Source organism: Diadema antillarum, unplaced genomic scaffold (genome assembly GCF_040938485.1).
Source record: "Diadema antillarum isolate AM-2024a unplaced genomic scaffold, OU_Dant_1.0 seq00001134_RagTag, whole genome shotgun sequence".
NCBI lineage: Eukaryota > Metazoa > Echinodermata > Echinoidea > Diadematoida > Diadematidae > Diadema > Diadema antillarum.
The window spans coordinates 366650-391638 of NW_027271946.1; the positions used below are offsets into that span (position 1 = coordinate 366650).

The following is a 24989-nucleotide window of genomic DNA, read 5'->3' on the forward strand; positions in this document are numbered from 1 at the left end:
AAAGTTAGAACTTAGGAAGTTAGCAAAGACTTACAAAAGTTTTACCAGGGCAAAATCAAGGGCGTATAATAAAGAGTTTCATAAATCACTGCAAAACTTGAAAAATTCCAATCCCAAGAAATATTGGAAACTGTTAGATGATGCTTGCAAATCGCAAGAGAAAGGTAGTAACATACCGTTAAATGCATTTATGACGCATTTTAAGAATTTGAGTATGAAACTGGAAGACTTGAATTCAAATGAAATTGATTTTGATCCTTCTGTTGTAGATCATTCCATAAATGAGGCTATCAATAAAGACTTTACCTATGAAGAGGTCATTCTTGTTATTAGAAAATTAAGGAATAATAAGGCTAGTGGGATTGATAATGTTATTAATGAACGACTGAAAAATTGCCCTGGTTCTTTCGTGAATTTGTTGGTTAGAGTTTTTAATATTGTACTTTATTCAGGAGTTGTACCTTCTGTTTGGTGTCTAGGTATGATTAAGCCCAAATACAGAAAGAAAGGTTCTGCTGATGATCCGGACAATTATAGAGGAATCACCCTTTGAGCTGTGTTGGAAATTTGTTTACAGCATCCATTAAGGCTCGGCTTTCACTTTACCTAGAGTGTGCAGGTATTTTAGGAAGCGAACAGGCTGGTTTTAGAGATGGACATAGTACCCTCGATCATATCTTTACTTTGCATAATCTAATTGAATTGTATCTAAACCGTAGAAAATGAATTTACTGTGCTTTTGTTGACTATAAGAAGGCCTTTGACCTTGTAGATAGGTCTAGTTTGTGGTCAAAATTTATATTAGGGATCAACGGGAAAATCATTAATGTTGTTTAAAATATGTATAAGAATGCAAAATCCTGTGTAAAACTCGGTAATAACTTGTCTGAGTTTTTTGTTTGTAACATCGGTGTACGCCAAGGAGAAAATTTATCGCCCCTTTTGTTTGCACTTTATCTTAATGATTTTGAATATTTTGTTAGTAGACATTACAAAGGGCTAGATATGTGCTCCTCTGCAATGAGGGAGCACTTAAGTGATGAGGATGTTGAGGTCTTTTTGCGTCTGTATGTATTATTATACGCTGACACTGTAATATTTGCTGAGTCTTTTGAGGAGCTCCAGTGTGCTTTATCAGCTGTTCACCAATACTGTGGTTTATGAAAACTCACTGTAAACACAAGTAAAACCAAAGTGGTTATCTTTTCCAGAGGTCGTGTTCGTAGGTTTCCTCAGTTTATGTTTGGGGAAAGTTCTCTTGACGTTGTATATGATTACACTTACCTTGGGATTATTTCTTATTATAATGGCTCTTTCAATAAAGCAATGAAAAACAGAGTAATCAAGCACGTAGAGCTATGTTCCATTTGAAAAGCAAAGCCAGGAAACTATCCTTGCCAGTCGATGTGCAGTTTGAGCTGTTTGATGTCCTTGTTGCTCCAATTTTACTGTATGGAAGTGAGGTTTCGGGTCATGAAAATTTAGAATGTATTGAAATGTTTTATAAGAAATTTCTTGAGAGTCTTTTGAGGTTTGAAGCGTGGAACAGCTAACTGTATGACGTTTGGTGAGCTCGGGAGGGTAAGCCTGACTTACAACATTGAGAAGCGCATGGTGAACTTTTGGCTTAGATTAAATGTAAATGTAAATGGGAGATCGAAACTGTCTTGTATTATTTATAACCTTTTACGTCAATTGCACGATAAAGAAATCTTTAGGTCAAAGTGGATAGTAAAGGTGAAAGATATTCTCGACAAATGCGGTAAGTCTAATATTCGGTCCGATCGAGCCATTATCCTCAATCTAAAATGGGTTGAATCAGCCGTCCGTCTTCGTTTAAATGATATTGGTCAGCAGAATTGGTGTGCGGAAGTAAATAGAAACCGCCTTTGCACTAACTATAGGATATTTAAAGAAAGCTACATCTTTGAGGAATATTCGATTAAACTTGATTATTTGGAACGGTTAGCGTTATGTAAATTTAGATGTGGAAATCACAGATTACCTGTAAGTGAGGGACGTTATCTCCCGAATCAAGAAGTTAAATCCTGCACCTTGTGTAAAATGAATGATCAAGGTGACGAGTTTCATTTTTTTTGTGTACAAATGTCCGTTCTTTGAAACAGATCGGAAAGTTTTAATTAAGACCTATTATGCTCGCCGACCGAATGTCTTGAAAAAGAAGCAGCTTTTTAATTCTAAGAACATAAGAGTTTTAAAGAAATTGTCACGTTTCTGTCAGATCATAATGGCCAGATTTTGATGTCTCGTCATTACTTTCCTTTTACAATGTATATATTGTAAGAGACTACTGCCACTGTTTGCCATTAAGTACCGATTGTTTCACTTATTCGTCGTTGTTTGCCTTATGAAGTTCATGATATGTACATAGTATATATATGCTTTTTGTGTTACATCTTTATTTATGGCTCTGTTTTGCCATAAAACATGTACCTGTTTGTTATTCTTCCATGCCCCCTGGCGGGGCCGTTCAAGAATAAAATTCATTGTCATTGTGATTGTCATTGTCATTGCCTCTCATCCCCATTGTCACTTCACAACCCTTCGAGTTAGTTTCACTAGATTTCCTGCATCTCGTGGGCATGAATACATCTTGGTCATCGTTGACCATTACACCAGATTTGCCCAGGCAAACTCGACAACTAACAAGAGTGGGAAAACAGCTGCCACCAAATTCTTCAGTGTCTACGTCCTACGGTTTGGTCTGCCCAAGAGAATCCACCACGACCAAGGGAGAGAATTCGAGAACAAGTTTTTCTCCCAACTCTGTTAACTCGCAGGGATTTCTCGATCTCATACCACCCCTTACCACCCAGACGGAAATGGGAAAGTGGAGAGGATGAATCGAACGCTGCTTAGTATGCTACGCACCCTTCCAGCAAGGGAGAAGTCCCGATGGAGGGAGCATGTCAATAAAGTGATCCATGCTTACAACTGCACAAGACACTCTTCCAAGGGATTCTCACCGTTCTTCCTTCTCTATGGGAGATCTCCCCGCCTACCCGTCGATCTTGCTTTTGGACTCCACACCACGGAGGATCAGCATGCCTCACGAGATCACACGGAGTTTGTGGAAAGGTGGCAACAGCAGATGAAAGAAACATATGCCTTAGCATCAAAGAGAATATGTCAACTACAGCAGGACTCAACAAGCAAGGGTATGACAAGAAGGTGTACAGTTCAGTTCTCTCGCCAGGTGACCGCGTCTTGGTAAAAAATCTCGCCCCAGCAGGTGGGCCAGGTAAACTACGTGGGTACTGGGAGGACACTGTCTACATCGTATCTCAAAAGGGAGAGATGCCAGTGTATGAGATAGCACCAGAAAAAGGAGAAGGGAGGACTAGGGTTCTGCATAGAAATCATCTTCGCCCTTGTGACTACCTAGAAGAAGTCCCATCCCCGTCGAAAAGCCCCCACCAAAAAGTACTCGGGCACCAAAAAATAACAAGAAAGAGAGAACTGCTTCACCACCACCACCATCCCCACAAGATGACCCAGACTCTGAGGATTCAGAGGCTGGCCACTACATGGAGTTCAGGCGACACCACAAAATCGCTGAACCTCAAAATACGAGCAGGGCTTCACCGGTAGCTGATAATTCGAATGGTGACGAAAATATGCGGGGAGCACCAGGAAATGCTGACGTCACTGAAATGGGTAGAAACGACAGAGGACGAGCAGATGAAGTAATCCCACCACCTCAAGGATAACCAATTGGTGAAAGACTGGAAAAAGACCATATAATCCAATCCCAATGTGCGTCTCCACCAATGGAGAGAAGAACTCCAAGACGCAACAGAAGGCCGCCCACCGTTCTGACTTATGACCAATTAGGGAAGCCTTCATCTGAGGCCTTTCAAATAAACAGTTTGACAACTCACCCCTATGAAGGGTCTCGCCCTCATTCATGTTACCAAACCACACCAGTGTTTTATCAACAGATGCCACATCATCCGTTCAGCTACCAACCAAGCCCAACTACATTCCAGCCTACTTCTCAGTCTACCATTAATCCAGCTACTTCATTCCTCTTCCAAAACCAGTACTCGCCCATAATAAGGCCACCACCAAACGCTGGCCTCAATAGCCCCATCAATGCAACCATGAATATGCTGTATACTCGCAGTGCTGATGATAATCCTTAAAATCACCTTGGAGATGCCGGCAGACGCACCCTTTGGGCCAGCCCTACACAGTGACGGGATGACGGTTCTCAACAAGATATGGACTAGAAGGACGTAGCAACATGATTGTGAGGACAAGAAGGGACCAACGAAGACTGAAAGGACCGAAACATTTATGAACTTCTAACAGTTATAATTATACCCCCATGGTTTTCAATTACTGACTGATCGATGTGATAATGATGGCAGGTAGGAAAAGAAAGAGAAGATAAGGAGCAAACCTATGCGCAGGGTTTGAATGAAAAGTTAAACATTCAGGACAATATTTGATAGCTTTTTGGTTGGGTAAAAGGAAAGATATGTGTTACCCACACGCACTACAATTATGTGCAAAAAGCATGTCCTGATCTCCTATTTGCTATTCAAGAAGTGCTTTGACATAATTTGTATTTTAATGAAGAAAAAAAAAAACATGTCTATAAAACTAGGAAATCTGGACAGGTGAACTAATAGGGACTGTGCACACCCTGTGAATGTCATACCAATGGTTCCAGCAGTACTGGAGCAATAATGGAAGCGAAGAGGAGCGCCTCCTCAGTTTCCATAATGAGATGTTTTATTACAGTTATGTGTAAAGGCACATCACTACGATTTGATGAATGATCACCAAATCAGAATGTAAACAAAATCGAAGATGTGTTTATGATTACAAATTGAATTTTAATAAATTAATGTCATGGTAGACTCAGGATTCTCAAGCAAGATCACGCTTTGCTTTCATAACGAGCTACTTCCAACTGCGTCAACATTTGCGTTGACTCTCAGATTGCCACGGCAGTACAAGGCAAATGAGGAGTTCAATGCCATATTGGTCAATTCCATACGGATTTCGCCTGGTTTTGGTAACATGTAGACTGTAGAGTCATGCATCCCAGAAAACGAAAACCCCGAAACACAGGGTTAGTTTATGCAAACTATATGCATATATGTGTTGTATGACAGTGTTTGCCATAGAATAGAAATTTTCATGCTTTCCAAATTATCAATTTAATGGCACTGATCCACACACCCTTCACCAAAAGGCATATCAAAAACCATCTGCACCCGATTTGGGTGTAACAGCAGAACTTATGAACAAGACATGGTAAGAAATTGTTTTCATGAGTTATATTCTTTAGATGATGACAAGAGTACAATGCCATCATGATGGAATAAAAGATAATCAAGCGTAGTGGTAATAGGGGTGATGGGGGGGGGGGCATAATTTCTGTAGGCTATCACACAAGCACTGTAATTGTGCCCAAGACAGCATTGAAACAGCATTCACAGAATTGCATTCAGAGAACCGCAATGAGATGCTGAGATATCACACAGATTTAAAGGGACTGTACAGTACTGGTTGAGGTGGGGATTCACGTTTTGAACATCCCTAAGTGAGATAATGAGAAACCTCAAATGAAATATGAAAGAGCATGTAATTTTAAGAAGGATTCAACGTTTATTTGATGAAAATTGGTTTTTATATGGCTGAGATATCCAAAAAAGTGATAATAATAAAAGGCGACATGCCACAACTTTATTAGGATCTCTTTTGGATATTATCTCAGCCATTTCAAAACCGATTTTCATCAAATAAACTTTTGATACCCCTTAGAATTGCATGCTTTTTGACATCTCATAGAGTGGTTTCTGAATATCTTGCAAAATGTTAAAGGCTAAATTTTCACCTCGACCAGAACTGTACAGTCCCTTTAAGTCACAATTTTACTTCATACCCATTCTATTCTTGTAGAATTCTTCCTGAAAACAAGAAAATAATAATACATTGTAGTTGATATTGTCAGCTGAGAACCAGAAGGGCACTAATTGCATTCTAAGATTTGAGCATAAATAAAATTCAACAATCAATTTTCACGAAATAAAAAGTTTACTCAATCAAAAGGGGGTAGATCTATAAGCATTGTTCCAAATATCGGGAGAAAAAGTGCCCTTGTGGTTTTGATTCTGAACATTTTACTGAAAATGAAAACGATTTATTTAAGATTGATACCATAACATAGAGGAGATCAAGCTCTACAATTTGATACCAGTAACTGGGTACACCCCCAAACTGTGTTAACGCCCTTCTATCTGGTTCTCAGTCAACAATATGCAAAATAACTTGTCATATGTTACTCAACACTACAGGGAGCACTGGCTATACACATTTTTTATCAAGACAACTTCATTTCATTCTATTTCAAAACCTTACATTTTAAGTGGAGACCAGCTCACAGTCTGATTTAGATAAGCCCCAAATGATTTAGATTACCATCATTATTCTTTATATTTTGTCTGTCCACAATCAAAGCACTGGTATGGTCTTTGACTGGTCTTGGACATTCATGATTTATCCCGATCCTGAACACCTTCCACATCGCTGTGATTGGTCAGCTGCCGTCTCTGCCCCACGGGTATATCAGCTGACCGCTGACCAGCTTCTTGCCGATGAGCAGGAGGGACTGCTTCTCCCCGTCCACTTGGGCGGGGCTTCGTCCCAACATCAAGGCACTCGACAATGGCATCAGCTGCATCTGCAGAACCACACACAGGAACGAGAGAAACACAAAAAAAAATCAAGATTGTTGAAGCCTCTTGAGACAGGCTCACATCGGAAATTGGTTCCCGGTATGGAACGAAGCAATAATTGCGGTTTCAACGAGGTGGGTATGAAAATATATAACTACTGTCAAGCATACTCTCTTGTCATGCGCATACATTTACCTCTAGTGCTTGAAAATCTCAATACTCATGGGGGCAAATAATGACATATACAAGGATAAAGACAAGTAGATCACCACTCTCAGGCAACTAACCTTGCTCCTTTTAGCACAACTTTCATGAATGTTTGATTGTTTTTTTGTTGCATATAATATGTGAAAACCAGAGTGTGCTAATTTTGTCTTTAATTAACTTTGTCTGAATAAATATCATTACTATCATTGGCACTGCACCAACTTTGAAACTAAAAAAAAAAAAAACAACACACACACACACACAAAATGTTCTTATGGAACTGAGAGGAAAAAAAAATCTCCACTTCAGAAAAGCTTTCTTTCAATGTGTTTGTATGCAGAGCACATGTAAGTATCCTTCAGTATCTTTGCATATGGTTGATATTTAGCACACTATATTTAGCAAACTAATCAAACCATCATTACAGTGAAGGAGACAAGTTATTTTTTTATGTTATCTTATCAAGACTACATGTTGTGTGAAGAAAAATACATTTTCTCATTCATAATATCAGTTTAATATCTCCTTGGTATTTGCAGAGAGCATTCTGTACAAAAGGTTTTAAAAGGTCAAATTTCTTGTCCATTTTTCATTAATATGTCGCCAAGTGTTACTAACTAAACTTTACAAGATATTTCATTTCCTGAAATGTTCTCTGGTCAAACATCTAAAAGTGTTACTAATTAAACTTAACAAGATATTCATTTCCTGAAATGTTTTCTGGTCAAACATCTGAAAGTGTTGATAAACTTAACAATGAAGAGTACAAGTAGTTATGTGACCATCCCTTATATCTAAATACGATCACTTGGGAATGAAGTGGCCATTTACATAAAATGAAAGCATATCTAATGGATATCATTCTGGTACAGTAGTCTCCGCTTAATCTGGCAGTAGTGGGCAGAGCAATTCTTATCCGACTTAGAGCGGAGAGTACCCGCTTATTAACCCATTAAGGACGGTTTGATTTTGCTACAACACGCATTTCCCATAGACACTTGCCCGAGTATACTCAGGACTCGTCCCCAACGGGTTAAACTGAAGAGCATGTATCATTCACATCGCAGTTGAAAATCACACATTATACAACGCCTATTTAGAATGTAGCTATACGTTTGGTCGATTGCCCATCATGTGACATTTAGTGAAAAGTTCCATTGCACGCTCTGGTTGTCTCAGCAGTGCAATTTTGTTTGACCAAAATGTTCCATTACACGCGCTGTGATGTCACAATAAACAAACATGTGCCAAGCGCACTCAACAATTACAAGCGCGCTTACAAGCGCGTACTTTTGTCACTCATTTTTGTAAACAACTTCGTTTCGCATACATACGTACACATGTACATACACGGTGACTACGACTGTGAGGCTACTCATTCGTCTTTCATGGAAAATGGTTGCCATTTCTGTGCTAAATTCAAGAATCTGTGACTCTTGTGAGTACCAAATCTGTTGACGTTCGAGGTGTTGTATTAAACAAATAGTGTATGGTCTTTACCTGTGCAATAGAACCAGATTTCGCACTCGGTGAAAGATGAGGCGCACTATTCAACTCGGCTTTGCCTCGTTGAATAGAGCGCCTCTATCTTTCACCTCCTGCAAAATCTTGTACCATTGCACTTGTGACCATTCACTATTTGTATACTAATCACACGCCTCATTGCATCACAGACACACAGCACGGTAGGTCTCTACAGCTTGTCTATAAGCATGCAGTGTGTATGTCGGTATCATATGATATGCTGGTGCGAGGGTCTGTACACGGCATGCACAGCCCCAAATGCGCCAACTACAGATAAAGCTATGGTGAATCGGTCATAAACTGCACATTTTACAGTGTATTAAAAAATAAAGCTCAGCACTCTTTCAAATCTCAGCACCTCAGTTTCTTCTGAATTGAAATTTTCACAAATTCTGAAGACTTTTTCTGGAAAACTATGCAAATACAATCGTACATCATATTCATGCAGAAACTCCTACCAATTTTAATCCACAGGCCTACCTGGTTATCTGGTAAATATACCACGCATCATAACAGGGGGGATTTCATAAAGTGTTTTGTTGCCTTTTTTTTTCTGACAAATTTGCTCTCAGCCGATCAAGTGTAAGGACTGCAGTAGCTTATAACAGTTTGTTTGGAAAAAAAAAATCAGACAAAATGCTTCATGAAATGCTCCCCTGGTTTTTGCTTTTTAGCTTGAAAGTCAATAAGGCGAGTACCCAATTAAGCGGACCCCAATTAAGTGGAGAATACTGTAGTCCTACAATGTAACAAGTTTTCTTTTGTACAGTTATGCCACTGAAATTATGATTACATTTCATACAAAGTTGAAATAGTTTGATGGCCTGAAGTGAAATACGTTGTTTGAATAGGCTCAGCAAAGCCATTATATAAAGCAGGTTGACTTGTTGATGATCTATGCTGATGTCAATGAATAATATTTCTTGTCTACAACATATTTCTCCAAGGCTTGTCTCCTAAAAAACATTCATCTTCAAACTCACCAAGAGTTCATCAAGATGGTATGAAGAGGCCAGCAGAAGGAACAGATTGTTAAAGCAAACTAAAACCAAAAGAGAAATGTGGATTGAGTGAAAGCAGCAACATTTGTAGAACACATAAGTGAAAGTTTGAGGAAATCGGACAATCGATGAAAAAGTTAAGCTTTCACTTTTCTAGCACAATGAAAGAGCACTTGACTAGCTGCAAACAGAAAGCAGGGGGAATAATTACTATCCTTAACATATGTCAGTATCAAGTTGATGGAATGTGTAATTTTCATGAAGATATTTGTGGAAGTCCCTTTATATTTTCTTTATATTGTTGTCCATACATGACATCATAACCTCTAATAGTCTCCTCATCCAGCGGTTCCAACACCAAAACTTTAAATATTCATAACTTTTGTATCGATTGTCCGATTTTCCTCAAACTTTCACTGATGTGTTCTACTAATGTTGCTGCTTTCATTCAATCCGCATTTCTCTTTAGGTTTAGTTTTCTTTAATTTGTAAAATGCCATTACAGTAGTCTCCGCTTATTCAGGTAGTGTCTGGCAGAGCATTTTTTACTTGATTATGCGGAGTACCCCACTAATGAGAAAGCATGTTACTTCATTCACATCACAAGCACCATATATTACTCACACACCTCTCTGTATCAGACACACCACAGTATGTCACTAACAGGCACAGTTCATCTAAAGCCACACAACAACCTTAGATAGTGTCTGTAGCATAAATTTGCAAACAACTGCATTGCAAATTTCCCAAGTCCTCATCAGGCCACATGTGCGCTTCTAAACATGCGTCATTTGAAGCTAGATTCCAAAACATTATATGCATCCAAATGCTGCAACGAATTCTGCTGCATCCCCATGTGTTTTTTGGCAACCATAAGTTTATTTTCAAATAACAGCCTGAAGAAAGGGTGATGGAGTTACTTTATAATATTCTTTGTTTTTCTTGAGAGCTAGCTATAGGCACATATATAGTGATTACTGTGTCGCTGTGTGTGAGTGTGTGTTGGTAGCGTGCATGGTGCTGGTACAAGGGTTCGTATACAGCATTAACAAATGCGTCTACTTGTACCAGTGTTATGGCGAGTCAGTCGTACACTGCATATGATTTAATACATCTAAATATAAACCTAAGCTCTCTATCTACTTTCAGCACCTTACAGTTTTTTTCGTCATTCACATTCATGTAAATTTTAAAGGCTTTCTGCGGCAAAATATGGAAACAGTTAAGGGTAATCAGGAAAATTCTTACCCATTTATCCAGAATGCCTACCCGATTATCCGTTAAGTATAACAGGCATCAGAAAAAGTTTTTCGGCTTGTAAGTCAATTAAGCACAGTACCCCCATTAAGCGGTGCCCATTTAAGTGGAGAGTACTGTACTAAAAGAAGGTATGTCCAGTTTGGGGATTTAGAATCGCAAAAAAGAAAGAACAAAAAAGCTTTACTTCAGGTGAATTAACCCTTACACTGCTTCCTTTGCCAATTGGCATGGTTGCCTGGGAACTTACCACTAATAAACAATGATTACCCAAACTTTCCTCATTCCTATTATATTTCCACAACCTCCCTGTGGCCTCAGGCATTGCCTATAAGCAGGAGTGGATTGCCTACAATGTACCTTGAAATAAAGACAATTCTGGGTGGCAGGATTATTCAAAAACATGCTAATGAAATAACCTGGCAAGTTAGAGGGAAATGCAGGTAAGGCACACAACATACATCTCAACGGGGCTCTGTACACTCACCTGGAGGAGAAGAGAGGTTGGTTGCCCTGGCGACGGTTGCAGCACCCGAAACTGGACGCCGTCGTTGAGCGAGTCTGACCCGCAGACCCAGAGGAGGAGAGAGAACCAGGGAAACGTGGAGAGAACATCCCTCAGCAACGTCAGGAAGCTTTGCACCACCAGGACAACCACTCGCAGCTAAAACATTAAAAAAACACATACAATACAGTGGACTCCCGTTATAACAAAGTCCTCGGGATTAGCAGTTTTCTTTCATTATATCAAAATTTCGTTATAACCAAACAAATAAACAATAAAACTACATGTACATAGAGAGGTAATGTTGTGGCCTGAATTTTTACTTCGTTGTAACCAGAATTTTGTTATAACCGTGTTCGTTATAACGGGAGTGCTCTGTACATGGATCCATTGCAATGGTTGGTGGAATACATGCACTTGGCCACCTTTTAGCTGTGATCTGCTGTGATCTGATCTGAATATCTTCTGACACAATATCTGGTGTGCCACAAATCATTGCACATTTGGAAAGGGAGAGACCTCCTGGTATTGACTTGATCACTTTATTACTACTGGCTGTCTTTCCCTCGACATTTAAAGAGAAAATTGATAACTGTATGCTGATATGTCCCTCAACAGAGTCTCTAGAATTGTCTCTTTTTCCAGACAATATAAAGATATGGAGAGAAAATTACACTGTAAGTTACTCTTTCTGGTCTGAAAATTTCTACATTACTCTCCTTTTTGGTTCTTTTCATTAATCATTCATTCAACACTTCACTGATCTGACATGAATTCAGGTATACATGCCTCTATTTATACTGTACACTCAAATAAAAAGTAGACACAAAACTACTTTAAAGCTTCTTGACCTTTTTTTGACATTGAGCGAGGGGATTATGTTATATTGCTGAGGATGAGTCCTGAGTATACTCGGGCAAGCGTCTATGGGAAATATGTGTTGTAGCAAAATCAAACAGTCCTCACCGGGTTATGTTACCAGTATACCCGGCTATGACAGGTGTTATGTATGATACTTACATGTATCTTTTTGAACACGGAAGTACAGTTCATAACGGTATGTATTTTAAAGTATTCTATTATCATTAATATTCAATATGTTGATAAAGTCTTCAAAATCTCATTAATTAAACTGTCCAGTCAATATATTCTGCATAGGTCCAGACAGTGCACATACAAAACATCTTTAAGACTAATGAAAGTAGACTTTTCAGAGCTGCTACATTAAACATGGAAGTTATTAAAATCTGAATACAAATGTTCACTTTATTACAACAAAACAAAAATGCAGGTTCTAAAATCATTGTCCATATCTTTACCCATGTGCATATACTGTATAAGCTGTTATTTTCACTTACACATTATTTTCGTGAATGAGGAAACTGCGGACATTTTTGCGAGATGTTCTTTTTGTGAATTGACACTAAGGCTATCGTAAGTGCACTATTGCCTTTGTGCCTGGCAACAATATTGCATGCTGTTAGATTCAGGGTTCAACAGTGATTTGAAAAATTCACAAAAATTAAACCATTATGAAAATAACAGCTTCTACTGTACTTGACTGTTCAGCTATGATGAAATTTTGATGTAATGACAGAAAAATGTCAGTGGCAAGGACTTTGTTATAATAGGAGTCACCTGAGTTGCCTGTATTTGTTTCACGAGTATTATACGTGACTGTGCATCACAAAACGAACAAAAAGTTTTGCGTTGGGACTGAAAATAGGTGAAATGGGTCAACCCAGCCAATCTGGAGTTTTTTATATCTTCTGGAAGGGCAAGTGTTCTTCTACATTACATTGAACTTAGGGATCATAAAATGAACAGGAATTTTATTTAGCAGTTTTACTTGAACATGTTTTGGCAGAATGGTGTGTTAAGGTGTGTCTTTAATATAGACTAACCTTTTCATTTCTTAAAAACTCTGTCCACACTCTTCACATCCAACTCTAATAACTTTAGAAACCCACTACTGCTTTGAAAGTTGGCTTTAATCATCTACAGAATGTGTCAATAAAGCATGCTTAATTTCAGCTTAATCTGATAATCCCTTCATTGTTGTTTCTCCTGTGGTTTACATCCTGTTTTTTTGTTCCATTCATTGCACAGCTAGCATGGCTTGGTAAAGATTAAGCGCCTGAATAGACACTGTACTTCAGAGCCTCTTTTCTCAGGTCACACTTTCAAGAGTGTGTGCTTAATTTCCAACATTTTTTAGGAGAGTCCATTTGACTTAAAGATAATATAAAGTTTTGGTACCTCAAAAGCTTCCCTTAATTTTTGTGTTTCAGGTTAAGGTACCTTTCATATAACTGACACTGTGAGACTTACTCGCCCCAAAGTGCTTTCATGTCTCAGTAATCATGCAATTAACTGCGACCAGCAGCCCCATACGCATAGCGTAATGGGACTTCGCATTGTAGCATTCAGGATCATGACAGATTTAGTATCGCGGGTAAATATCAACTTAAAATCCAAAAATTTCTTCAATTTGAAGACTTACCAATTAAGTTGAATTTTTGAAAACAGGCTTCGAGCAACGTTTGATTCTGCCAATAGTCCCTTTCTGTTCGAATTGATGACTGAATGTGACTCGGTCGAGAGGACCTTGGGAGAGCTACGTACACTGAATACTACGGCCAGCGCATGCGCACACAAACATCTTATCCGTTCATGGATTTGAAATTTGTGCGCATGTGATGTGTGCGCATGTGCTGGCCGTAGTATTCAGTGTATGTAGCTCTCCCAAGGTCCTCTCAACCGAGTCACATTCAGTCATCAATTTGAACAGAAAGGGACTATTGGCAGAACCAAACGTTGCCCGAAGCCTGTTCTCAATACTTCGACTTAATTGGTAAGTCTTCAAATTGAAGAAAATTTTGGATTTCAAGTTGATATTTACCCGCGATACTAAATCTGTCATGATCCTAGATGCTACAATGCAAAGCCCCATTACGCTATGCGTATGGGGCTGCTGGTCGCAGTGAGCTATGCGTACACGTGTTTTGTATGGGGCTGCACGCTGCTGGTTGCAGTTATCATGCAATAATGGTTTCGCACAATATGTGTACTACCTCGCCGCCGTACGGCGGCGGCTCTGGTACGAAACCATTATTGCATGATTACTAAGACATGAGAGCACTGTGGGGTGAGTAAGTCTCACAGTGTTAGTTTATGAAAGGTACTTTAACCTGAAACACCAACTAAAACAAGGAAATTCAGGGAAACTTTTGAGGTACCAAAACTTTATATTATCTTTAAGTTATATATATCGTTTTAAAGCTTAAAGTCTCCTCTTTCAGAATCTGCTCTTAACTAAAAATCCATGACAGGCGACTTTTTTGTTGGTTTTGTGATGCAGGGTCACATACAGAGGTCTTTTGATGCTTACCAGAGTGAAGACGATGTAGAACAGAGCCGTGGTTGGCAGCATAAACAGCAGCATGGTGAAGAGGAGGGTACCGATGAAGAGCTGGTCGACGTCGTACGAACATGAGTCGACACGCTGCCGAAGGACGTTCCACTTTTTACCCTGGAAGAGGCGCGCCAGGGACAGGAGAGCAGAAATCTGCAGTCTGTACAGCCTGTCGCACAGAGAAAATGGGGATACAGTGTACTGCAAAAGTGGATATTTTTGTGCGACTACTAGTAATTTTTTGCGCTTGGCAAAGTAATAAGAGTTTTGCGTTTTTTTAATTCTGCGGGATCAAGACATCAACTACAGGAACATATAGCAAACAAAGATATTTGTGTGTTTTTATCTTCGCACTAGTTTCTGGTTGCACAAAATGCGCGAAAATTTCCACTTTTACAGTAGTAACACTTCAGATTTGAATTTCATACAACAGGGGGCAGTTTCACTGTAAAGCTCTAAATCCAATCCTTAGTTCAATTCAACTGATCATAGGAGCAATTCTGAGATCAATCAGTTCTCAAAAATTAGGAAATGTTTTACTAGGCCATGTGGGAACACTATCTTGCCCCCCCCCCCCAACCCAACCAAAGTTATAGAATGCCTACATGTCCTTCCCAACTGAAAATGATCTGGAACAGGGCTCAGGACACCAACAAATATAAAATCCAAATTTTACACTTAAAAGGTCCTTACCCTCCACACCCTGTTAGATAAAATTACTTTACAAGAGTAGGAGATGCCAAAATCAACTAATGTTTCACACCTGCATTTTTACATCTAGGGTTTGTTTGTTTAATCTGTTTTTGTTTATTCTAAAATTGCTTTATTCTGATTCGTTGTATTTTTGTTCTATTGCTCCACTACCCTTTACAAGCTACTGTGGAGGTAAGAACAAAAGATGCTCACAGTAACCATAGTAAATTGAATGTACAGCTGTATTTGGTTCATTCATCGCCATACCAAATGTAAGTTTCAATGGTTTGTCTTGTGATTAACAGCTCTGTTGCCATCTTACACTCCAGCTCAGATTTTGCATCAATACTTGTAGTGGAAATAGAAAATAATGAACAGAACGTACTCCAGTTTATGCATTAATCTATTTTCATGATTTTTTAAAATGTTTTGTTTTATTTTTGCCTAGCAAACACCCTTGTTCCCATCACCTGACAGTATACACATAACTAGAGAAGAAGACTTGGCAGACGACCTCAATGAACAGAGGGATGTGGTTTGTTTCTCTATACTTCATGTACGTTCACTTGGAACTGTTTTCTTTTTGGTTTTGATTTAACTGATAATCTTGTCTTATGTCTTTTTAATGGCCGTTTGTCACCAGACCACTTGGAAACTTACACATAAAATGTGCATTAACCTGTTGAGGACGAGTCAAGAGTATACTTCGGCAAGTGTCTATGGGAAATGCGTGTTAAAGTGTAGCAAAATCAGCCCGTCTTCCACAGGTTAAGAGATAAGAAATGTGGAGGGTAAACATAAAAGCGAATAAAATGTGTTCCCCTTGTACATTCATTTCGTAGACAAATCCTTATGTTATAAGGCTTTTGCTTTATTTTATCTTACACAGGCCATTGCCCCAACCCCATCTTACAGCACACACACACACACACACACATTGTAGAAACAAAAGTAGAAGGTGAACACAGCAAATAGAATATAGTTGCTTTTTTTTTCTTTCATCTATGACTGCATTTCATTCCTATTTGCCTTGCTTTGTTTTGTTTTGTTTATTTTGCCTAACAGAGGTCATGACCTCTAGCCCTCCTCACCTGGCAGCGTAGACGTAGAAGCAGTAGATGTGGAAGGTGAGTACTGAGATGAGATCCGAGGTCTGGGCCAGGAGGACCGAGAGACCCAGGGCCCCTGAGCCAGCAATGCACCACAGGAGGGAAAGCAGCAAGGGCCACATGAGTCCCAGGTACCCTGTGAAAGGATGCAAACAATTAAAGCAAGCTCAATTCTCGCTATCGCCAATGACGTAAAAAGCACCCGGATGTTGATTTAAGCGTCATTTACGGTGCATTATGGGATAGTCCGGTAGCAAAATCACTTCCGTTCGTACGCGCGTGATACGTGACTAATGCTATTTACACACACAACCGACTGTATTCTACGTGTACTTCCGGTTTTCTCGACTTGAATTACAGCTTTAATATGATTTGAAATTTCTCCATTCTTAAGAAATTGCTCTTAATACGACTTTTGGTTGTTGCTGCGAAGCTGCCATGTGTTGTTCGCACGACAATAAATGAAAAAAATCTGCAGAAATAGGACCCTTACTGGCATGCGAGACGTGACATGGCCGCGTGGGTAAGTTTGCGGGTGACTCCACGGCGCAGTACGTGCACGCGCGACTTACTAGTAGTGGTAGTATGTACTCAGTAGTACGCCTAGTGCCTACGTACAACGTGTACATTGTACGTACATGTACTTACTTGGAAGAAGTTGCTTCGGAGACAGGATAAGTTCGAGATCACTGTTCGTTCCCGATTGTGTTCGCGACATTTCGACAGAGAACAAAAAAAAAAAAAAAGATGGGCATTCCATGACGATGTATATCCAGGTGGGTGAATATTTTCCAGCATATTTTCAGCGTATGCAGAGATGACTGATCTGTGATGTGCACATCGATCGCATGATCAAGCAGTACGCTACCGGTATGTGTTAGCTTATGCGCTGCGTGCAGAGTGGTGCATGCTAAAATGCTGCAAGGCCGGCCGGCCGCCGGAGGGGACTACAGTGTACGAGTATGACAGGCCTGGCCACTCGCTGGCTCGGGCGGTACAGGGGCCTACTGTACTAGTACCCGTGGTCGGCGCTGCGCTATAGGTAAGGTACACGTACGCGCACGCTAGCGTTGTGCAAATTATGCTCCGCGCCGGAAGTGCCCTTGCTACCAAGTGTACTACATCTTGACGAAAAAGCCACATCCGGGTACTTTTTACGTCATTGGCGATAGCGAGAATTAAATCATGAAGTAGATTGATACAATCATCATCCCATAAGTCCCAGAAATGACATTTTTGTGGGTTAGTGCTGCAAACAGGATGTGTCCTTTACAATGAACATGGTTATAATGAAGTTTCGATACAAGGGGAAAAATTAAAGTTACCAAACTTATTATCACTTGCATCTATGGTGCATAAGATCCTGTCAATTATAATGAAATTCTGATATAACAAAAGAAAACTGCCGATCCTGAGGACTTCGTTATAATGGGAGTGCAGTTTTTCTAGAACACTTTTTCCCCCTCAAATAGTGTGAAGAGGCATGTGTCAAAAGGAGCCTTTTTATTTTCTTAGCAGCCCTCTACATGCTCTTCACTTTCAACACAAGTAACTTTTGAAAGGATGATGCTACTGCATTTCAAGTTAGCATCAGTCATGAATAGAATGTGATCAATGAGCGTGTCAGCTTAATCTAATAACCCCTTCATTGTGGTTGCTGCAGGGTGTTACATCCTGCTTTTTCTGTTGTTCTTGGTCCCATTCATTGCACACATCTCAGCTTGGCGAGATTAAGCACTTGAATCGAACCTAAACTTCAAAGCCTCCTTTATAGTTAACACTTTTCCAGAAGGTGTACCCCAGGTACATTCAGAATGTACTTTCCATTATTTACACTGTGAAATTTTAATATGTATGAAAAGTTAATTTGTTTTGATTTATATGTCATTTTGAGGCATAGAGTATGCTTTTTCAGATTCTGTCCTTAACTGAAACTCCATATCTGGCAACTTGTTGGTGTTTGTGTGTGTGTGTGTGTGTGTGTGTGTGTGTGTGTGTGTTTTCATGCGGGGACACATGCAGTTACTATAGCACTATACCATTAAAAATGTCTTCATGAAACAGGCCCATTTACTTAACCAATTGAAGACTAGACCTGAGTATACTCAGGCAGCCTAGGTGTCTATAGAAAACATGTTTTGTAGCAAAATCAACTCATCCTCAATGGATTAACACATACAGAAAGCTGAACCTGTTCTTGTTTATAATGAATAAGGACAGGGAGAAAAAAGTTATTAAAGGGGATGGCTAGTATTGACTGATCAGTGGGAATCAGTGGGAATGCTGGGGGATGATTGTTCATATTCTTGTGGGATTCATTTAAGAGTACATTATGTATCTATTGTTGTGTGAAAATTATTTGCTTCAGAATGGTCTCATATTCAAGTAATGCGCAGTTTAACGTTTCCAGGATAGCATGCCTGTACAGTGACGGGGCATTAAACTGCATATTACTTGAATATGAGACCGTTCTGACACAAATAATTTTCAAACAACAATGTACTCTTAAATGAATCTCACAAGGATTGGAACAATCATCCCCCAGCATTCCCACTGATTCCCACTGATCAGTTACTAGCCATTCCCTTTAATCATGAACCTGCTATGTTAAAACAAAGGGACACGGGTAAACTTTGTGTGGCAAATACATCTACAGCAGCACTCCTTACCAAGCCAGAGATAAACATGGTACAGGAAGAAATTCCCCAGGAAATGGGCAAGCGATGTGTTGAGTTTGAGGCCAGCTGGTGCACCCATCAACCAGTGTAAGAGCTGTTGGAGTGCGATGCCTGTTTGCTGCAGGTCGGGGGATTCAACACAAACACATCACAGTGAGAATTAGTACCAACTCAACACGACAATCTACAAACTATATTCCCACTGATATCTGAATACTACTAAATAATTGCAGTGATAATAAAGCACCGACAATAATGATGATGTTTTATTGTTTAAATGTATCTTTAATAATGAATAGAAGATTCACCTTTTACACTGTGCCTTAAAGGACAAGTTCACCTTCATAGACACGTTAGTTGAGTGAATGCAGCAATATTAGTAGAACACATCAGTGAGAGTTTGAGCAAAATCGGATAATCCGTTAAAAAGTTATGAATATTTGAAGTTTCTGCTCAGTCACGGCTGGATGAAAAGACTACTATAGCTTGTGATGTCACATGAGTACAACGATATAAAGAAAGAATAAAGAAAATTCAACATATTTCCATTTTTCTCGCAGAACAAAAGAACACTCGACTTCTCTCTTTCAGAAGGCCGGGGGAATAATTTTACCCTTAACATACGTCAGTAGCAAGTCGAAGAAATGTGCACTTTATTCAAAAAGTAAGTTTTTTTGAAATTCTCTTTTTATTTTCCTTATATACATGTAGTTGTACGCATGTGACATCATACACTGTAGTAGTCTTCTCTTCCAGCAGTTACTGTGCAGATACTTAAGATATTCGTAACTTTTGAACGAATTGTCCAATTTCCCTCAAACTTTCACTGATGTGTTCTACTAATATTGCTGCATTCTCTCGATCCTTATGTATATGAAGGTGGACTTGTCCTTTAACATGGTCAATTCACCAATGACAATCACTGCTCCATTGAATGTACCTTAAGTTACAGTCCTGTCTGAGAAACATGAGCAGACCTCCCAACCTTTCTGACTGAAAAATAGGGGTGATATGGCTCAAAATTAGAAAAGAAAAAGCAGTTTCTATAAGATTGTGTAGTAAAATTAGCAAGAAAAATAGGAAACTATTCCTGAAACTAGAGCTAGGGTCAAAATTCAGATTCTTCCCTCCAAATTCAGAATGGTTGGGAGGTCTGCAGGAGGGTCTAGTCACAACGCACTGACACAGCCTCTGTTATGTTTGAAAACTTAACAGTCTATGGGTGTATTCCTTGTCTGTGAGTACATCATATAATCATGCAACAATGTACACTTTCTCCATCTCTGATGAGTGTGCACGATTACTGTGGCAGATCCCCCTTTCACATGAGAGTTCTTGTATAGTACGACAAATGGATATAGGATGTACATTGTACGGATAGAGGACGTTTTTTCACATCTGAATTCCTGCATATCGATAAGTTGTTTCAAGATAGGAAGTTTTTAAAAACGATGTTTTCAGCACCATTTTGGATGATTATCCTATATCCATACGACACTCGTTTGCATCTGAAAACTCTCATATCCATACGTCATATAAATAGGCGGGGCTTATCCGCAACCCACGCTCAGGGCCCGACCTCTACTACAGATGAGTGCTGCACAAAGTGTAAACATGAAACCCAAAGCCCGCACAAAGTTCATAATGCGCAATGGAGAGACTCGTACATGTATATTCATGAGCTTCCCATTAAGGTTCAACTGAGCACGAGGTCTGAATGCTCCCACACGATTGCCGAATAACGGGGTGTTGCATCTGAATGGACTCGTATCAACACATCATATATCCATACATCGTATGAATATACCATAAGTCGGTATGTCTGAAAGCACTGAGGAGAGGCCAAGGACACCAACTCACATCAGCCCAAGATATGATGACTTTGGCGAAAACGACGGGAAACTCTGTGGCATGCATCCAGTAGAAGAGCGAAATTCCGAGCAACAAGTCCACAAATATCGACAGCAACACATTGCCAGTCCTGGATGGATGAACAAATAAATAGAGCAACAGCAATTGCTGTTAATTCATTGACACTGACATACCGGTTTTGTAGTACACTGTAGTTCTATATTTTGCATACAGCATCAGTGGTAGATCCAGAGGGGGGGCGCAACCGGCGCATGCCCCCCCCCCCTTTATTTTTCATTTAAAAAAAAAAGAAATAAAAAGAAATATAATGAAATGAAACCCGGAAGTGGCACCAGAAATAATAGTCACGCCCCCCCCCCCCCCCCCCTTTACAGAATTCCTGGATCCACCCCTGCAGCATATAAAGTAGGGGAAAAAAGTTTTAATCTAAAAGAAAATAAATGTATATAAATTGAATGTCATACTGTTTGCTTTGTGTCTTAGCTGTTTCAGCATTGAAAGAGATCACAGCAGCCGTAGAAAACAACACCATCACTGAAAATACTTATGATTTGGCCATACAAGTTGATATATGACATGGCAATTGCAATCAAACTCTATTGTATTCCAGCATTACCCTTTCATTGTGGAAAAGATACAGCTGTACTATCAAATAATACAACATTAAATTTATTCATATCTTTGATGTACACATACAGTAGTTATCCTACCACAACTTAATATAAATACTAAGAAATTAACAGGAAAAATATGCTATCAGTTTAAAAGCAATAAACGAACACACAAGGCTTTCCTCCAAAAGAGCTGAAAGATCTTATGGCAATGCAACTCATTTAAGAGTTCACAAACAGTCAATACCACAAAGGAATAAAAAGTAAAAGGCATCAATCCAGCAAATTTCTGGTAGAGTTCCTTTTTACCACCTCATTTCTGTTTCATTTAAGGTAAATGTGACCCGCTACAACAAAAAGGTCCTAAAGTCGCGCACGGTCGAAGCCGTGAAAATCGAGTTTGAAGTCAGAGCATCATAATTGTTCAAAACTTACGATTTTCTGATTTTGACATATTATTGGAGTCTGACATGTCTTCTATCATCTGTCAAAATTTTGAAGCAAAATGATGAAAGGAAAGACCAAAAAAATTGCGTTTTTCTGGGCCATGTTTTTGGCGTTTCAACCAAGCAGAAACCGGTTCGAAAATTTGGATTGAGCGCCACAGATAGGCTCCGCCCCTAACTACGACCGGAGTGATCTCATTGGTCAGTTTGCTGCTTGCCGCTAACCGAAGCGTGAAGCTCGCACACTGCCAAGTCGACTGGTGCGTGCGGGCGGGGTGCGCTATGCCCAGCCGCTTCTCCTGGCATCCTGGTCACTGATTGGTCGGTGAGGAGACCGCCGACGCTGTGCTTGAATGAGCATTTCAGGGGTTGCTAGGGCCTACCTTCTATTGTCCGGAGGTGAGAACTGACTTACGTGTCCCTTGATCGCGATTGCGTCGCAAGGAAAACTTTTCTCGAAACATTGATTTCCCATACGTCTCGACATGCTCTCTTTTAAACATTGATATCTCCGCAGCCGATTATTTTCATAAGATGTGTTATATATCAATTTAAAGCAGAAAGATTAGGGAATTTTGTCATGCAATTTTCAAATAATCGACCTCACCCGACTTTAGGATCATTTTGTTGTAGCGGGTCACAAATTTCAAGAGTATGCCTCTATTCGAAACTCTAAAAAAGAGAGCTAGAGAGAGAGAAAAAAAGGTTATTCAGATAAGATCTAGCTCTGGGAAGTGCAACCTGTTTGGGTTTTATACACTGAGTAATTTTTTGGCAACTCAGTATGCTGGCTCGTATGAAATGACAGCATGAAAACAAAGAGCACTAGTACAATTGTACTTACAGGAAACCTCCTGATGATTTTCAGATTTTTACATTTGAACAACTACAAATTTGTTATACTGAGGACAGAGTTTCAGAATCTATGATAACTGGGATGAAGAATAAGAATATTTTCGAAATTTATAACAAATTGCAATGAACAAGGATGATAACATGGCAGCGTCACCATAAGAATCCATGAGTTGGGGCTCAAAGAAGCAGAACAAAAGAAGAAGGCATGTATAGATTATACACAGGTGAACTCGCAAGCAAGCAGTATTGTAATGGAGTTACACTGCTACATTTCTGAAAGATGTGAGCCTCCTGTGTCATCATCCTTGTTCAGTGTAATTTGTTTCGAGGTTTTTCGAAGTATTGTTTTTCAGCTTAAGAACCACAATAAATTCCACAAAACTATACATGGAGCTGTTGATTTATGTACTCCATGATGTGAAATTATGAAAGTCATTTGGAATGTCCCGGAATTTACTGACTGTCTCCTTGCATTCTTCTACTCACTCACCATTAGGTTCAGTATTCATATGTCATGTACAAAAAAAAAAAAAGACAAAAAAATAAAATAAAAAGCACAAGAAAATCCTCATTCAATGTTTTAGTAAACAACAACAACAATCATCACTCACCTGATATAATCCAGCTTTGTGGACATGTCACTCACATCAGCCTTTTCTTCTGTGTCTGGTTTGACTCCATCTCTCAAAAGTTCACAAACTTGTTGAGACTTGTTGGCTAGCTGGCCTACAGTGGCAGGATAGGTCAGTACTGTCTTGACAACAGACTCATTATACCATCTAATCAAAGAGAAGAGAACAGAGAGGAAGGAGAAAAAATGAAAATGAACATTTGTTGGTATAGCAGCAGTTTATACAAAGATGCATTTCTTCACAAAGTGGGCCAGTGTTCAATATTGTTACATAACAACACAAAGAATGAACCTTTAATTAATCTGACATTGAATGTTCTAACCCTTATTTGTGAAGATAGTTAAAGATTTTGATAGAAAGATTGGTGATGTCGACAAAGTGATTCTTTAACAAATTCTCAAAATGCACTACAAAGGGATATCAGTTCTTTAGGTTCCTCTTTGGTTAAATGTAGAGTCTAGAGAAACTGATTTAAATTTGTTTTATACACAAGCTTATATTCCCTAAGAAAATTAAGTAAAGGAATATATACAATCAGTCAGACTCCTACTTTACTCCTAGCTTCTACAAAACATGAAAAATTCAATGATACATTGTATATTGTAGATTGATTCTAAAGACCATTTGTGACATTCTATCACAATCTGCCAACCCCAGCAGAATGTACACGTACATGTACACTACAGGCTATTTCACTTACTTGTTGTACCTAGATGAACTGACATTTTTAGGCAACCTAAAGATAAGTCCTAGTGCAGACACCATGAGTGCAACAAGCTGTTTGCATGCCCGATACAGGAGACCTCCACGTCCATCAACTGCGGCTGAGCTTACAGATGTCATGGACAGAGTTTCTTGTAGCATTGCCGTTGAAGGCACAGTCGAAAATTGAATGACTGCTGATTGCAAGCAATAGAATTCTGCAAAGAAATGTGATGTTCTTTGACGTGCTGTCTTATTGCCTGAATCTGTGTCACTTGAGCTTGATGTGCGCAAAGTCGGAGCTTCAGATTCTGGTGAGTGACGATCATTACCATCAATCATCTGAGGCGTCAGACTCAGAGATGCTCGCTGTATCTCTGCTCCAGCTCCAAGAAACCTTCGCAGTCTGCAACCACATCTGGTCCAGTTCCCGATGATTTGTTGATGAACTTTCCAATGACGTGAATACGAAGGTTGCTACATTCAGAAGCCTCCTTTATCAGGTTTGACAGTGCATCTTGGTGTCCCCCCGCATGATGAAGTATGCCTAGAATGCAGACTAGCCTTGCGCTTTCATCTCTGATGCCAATACAAAGACCACTTCTGGAATTCAGCAAGCAGCAAGGAAAGAAAATCTTCAGCTCCTCATTCCCCTCCATGTATGGCATTGGGCATTTGGCACGACAGGCCTAAAAGTGAGAAACAAAGGAACACACAGTGCAGTATCACGCTCACAGAACAAATTCTACTGGCTCGCTGGAGTAAAATA

At 39.5% G+C, this 24989-nt stretch overlaps 1 protein-coding gene across 1 annotated transcript; it reads right to left on the minus strand.

The window, feature by feature from the left end:
* Positions 1-5777: 5777 nt before the first annotated feature.
* Positions 5778-24516, minus strand: LOC139744073 (phosphatidylinositol N-acetylglucosaminyltransferase subunit Q-like). The gene is made up of 8 exons (XM_071654529.1): positions 24219-24516; positions 23498-23665; positions 20963-21083; positions 19094-19220; positions 16407-16560; positions 14599-14791; positions 11190-11366; positions 5778-6718 (listed from the first exon to the last, which is right to left on the minus strand). Exons 1-8 carry the CDS (start codon positions 24380-24382, stop codon positions 6575-6577), a joined length of 1248 nt encoding a protein of 415 aa, XP_071510630.1. The 5' UTR covers positions 24383-24516; the 3' UTR covers positions 5778-6574.
* Between the last annotated feature and the right edge of the window lie 473 nt (positions 24517-24989).

What these genes read in the sequence shown, in the direction of transcription:
- LOC139744073 (XM_071654529.1), bottom strand. Translation starts at nt 24,382, where the DNA reads ATGCTACAAGAAACTCTGTCCATGACATCTGTAAGCTCAGCCGCAGTT. An exon ending in TCATCATATCTTGGGCTGAT is followed by an intron (nt 19,221 to 20,962) that starts GTGAGTTGGTGT and finishes CCCGACCTGCAG; the next exon opens with CAAACAGGCATCGCACTCCA. An exon ending in CCATGTTTATCTCTGGCTTG is followed by an intron (nt 16,561 to 19,093) that starts GTAAGGAGTGCT and finishes ATCCTTTCACAG; the next exon opens with GGTACCTGGGACTCATGTGG.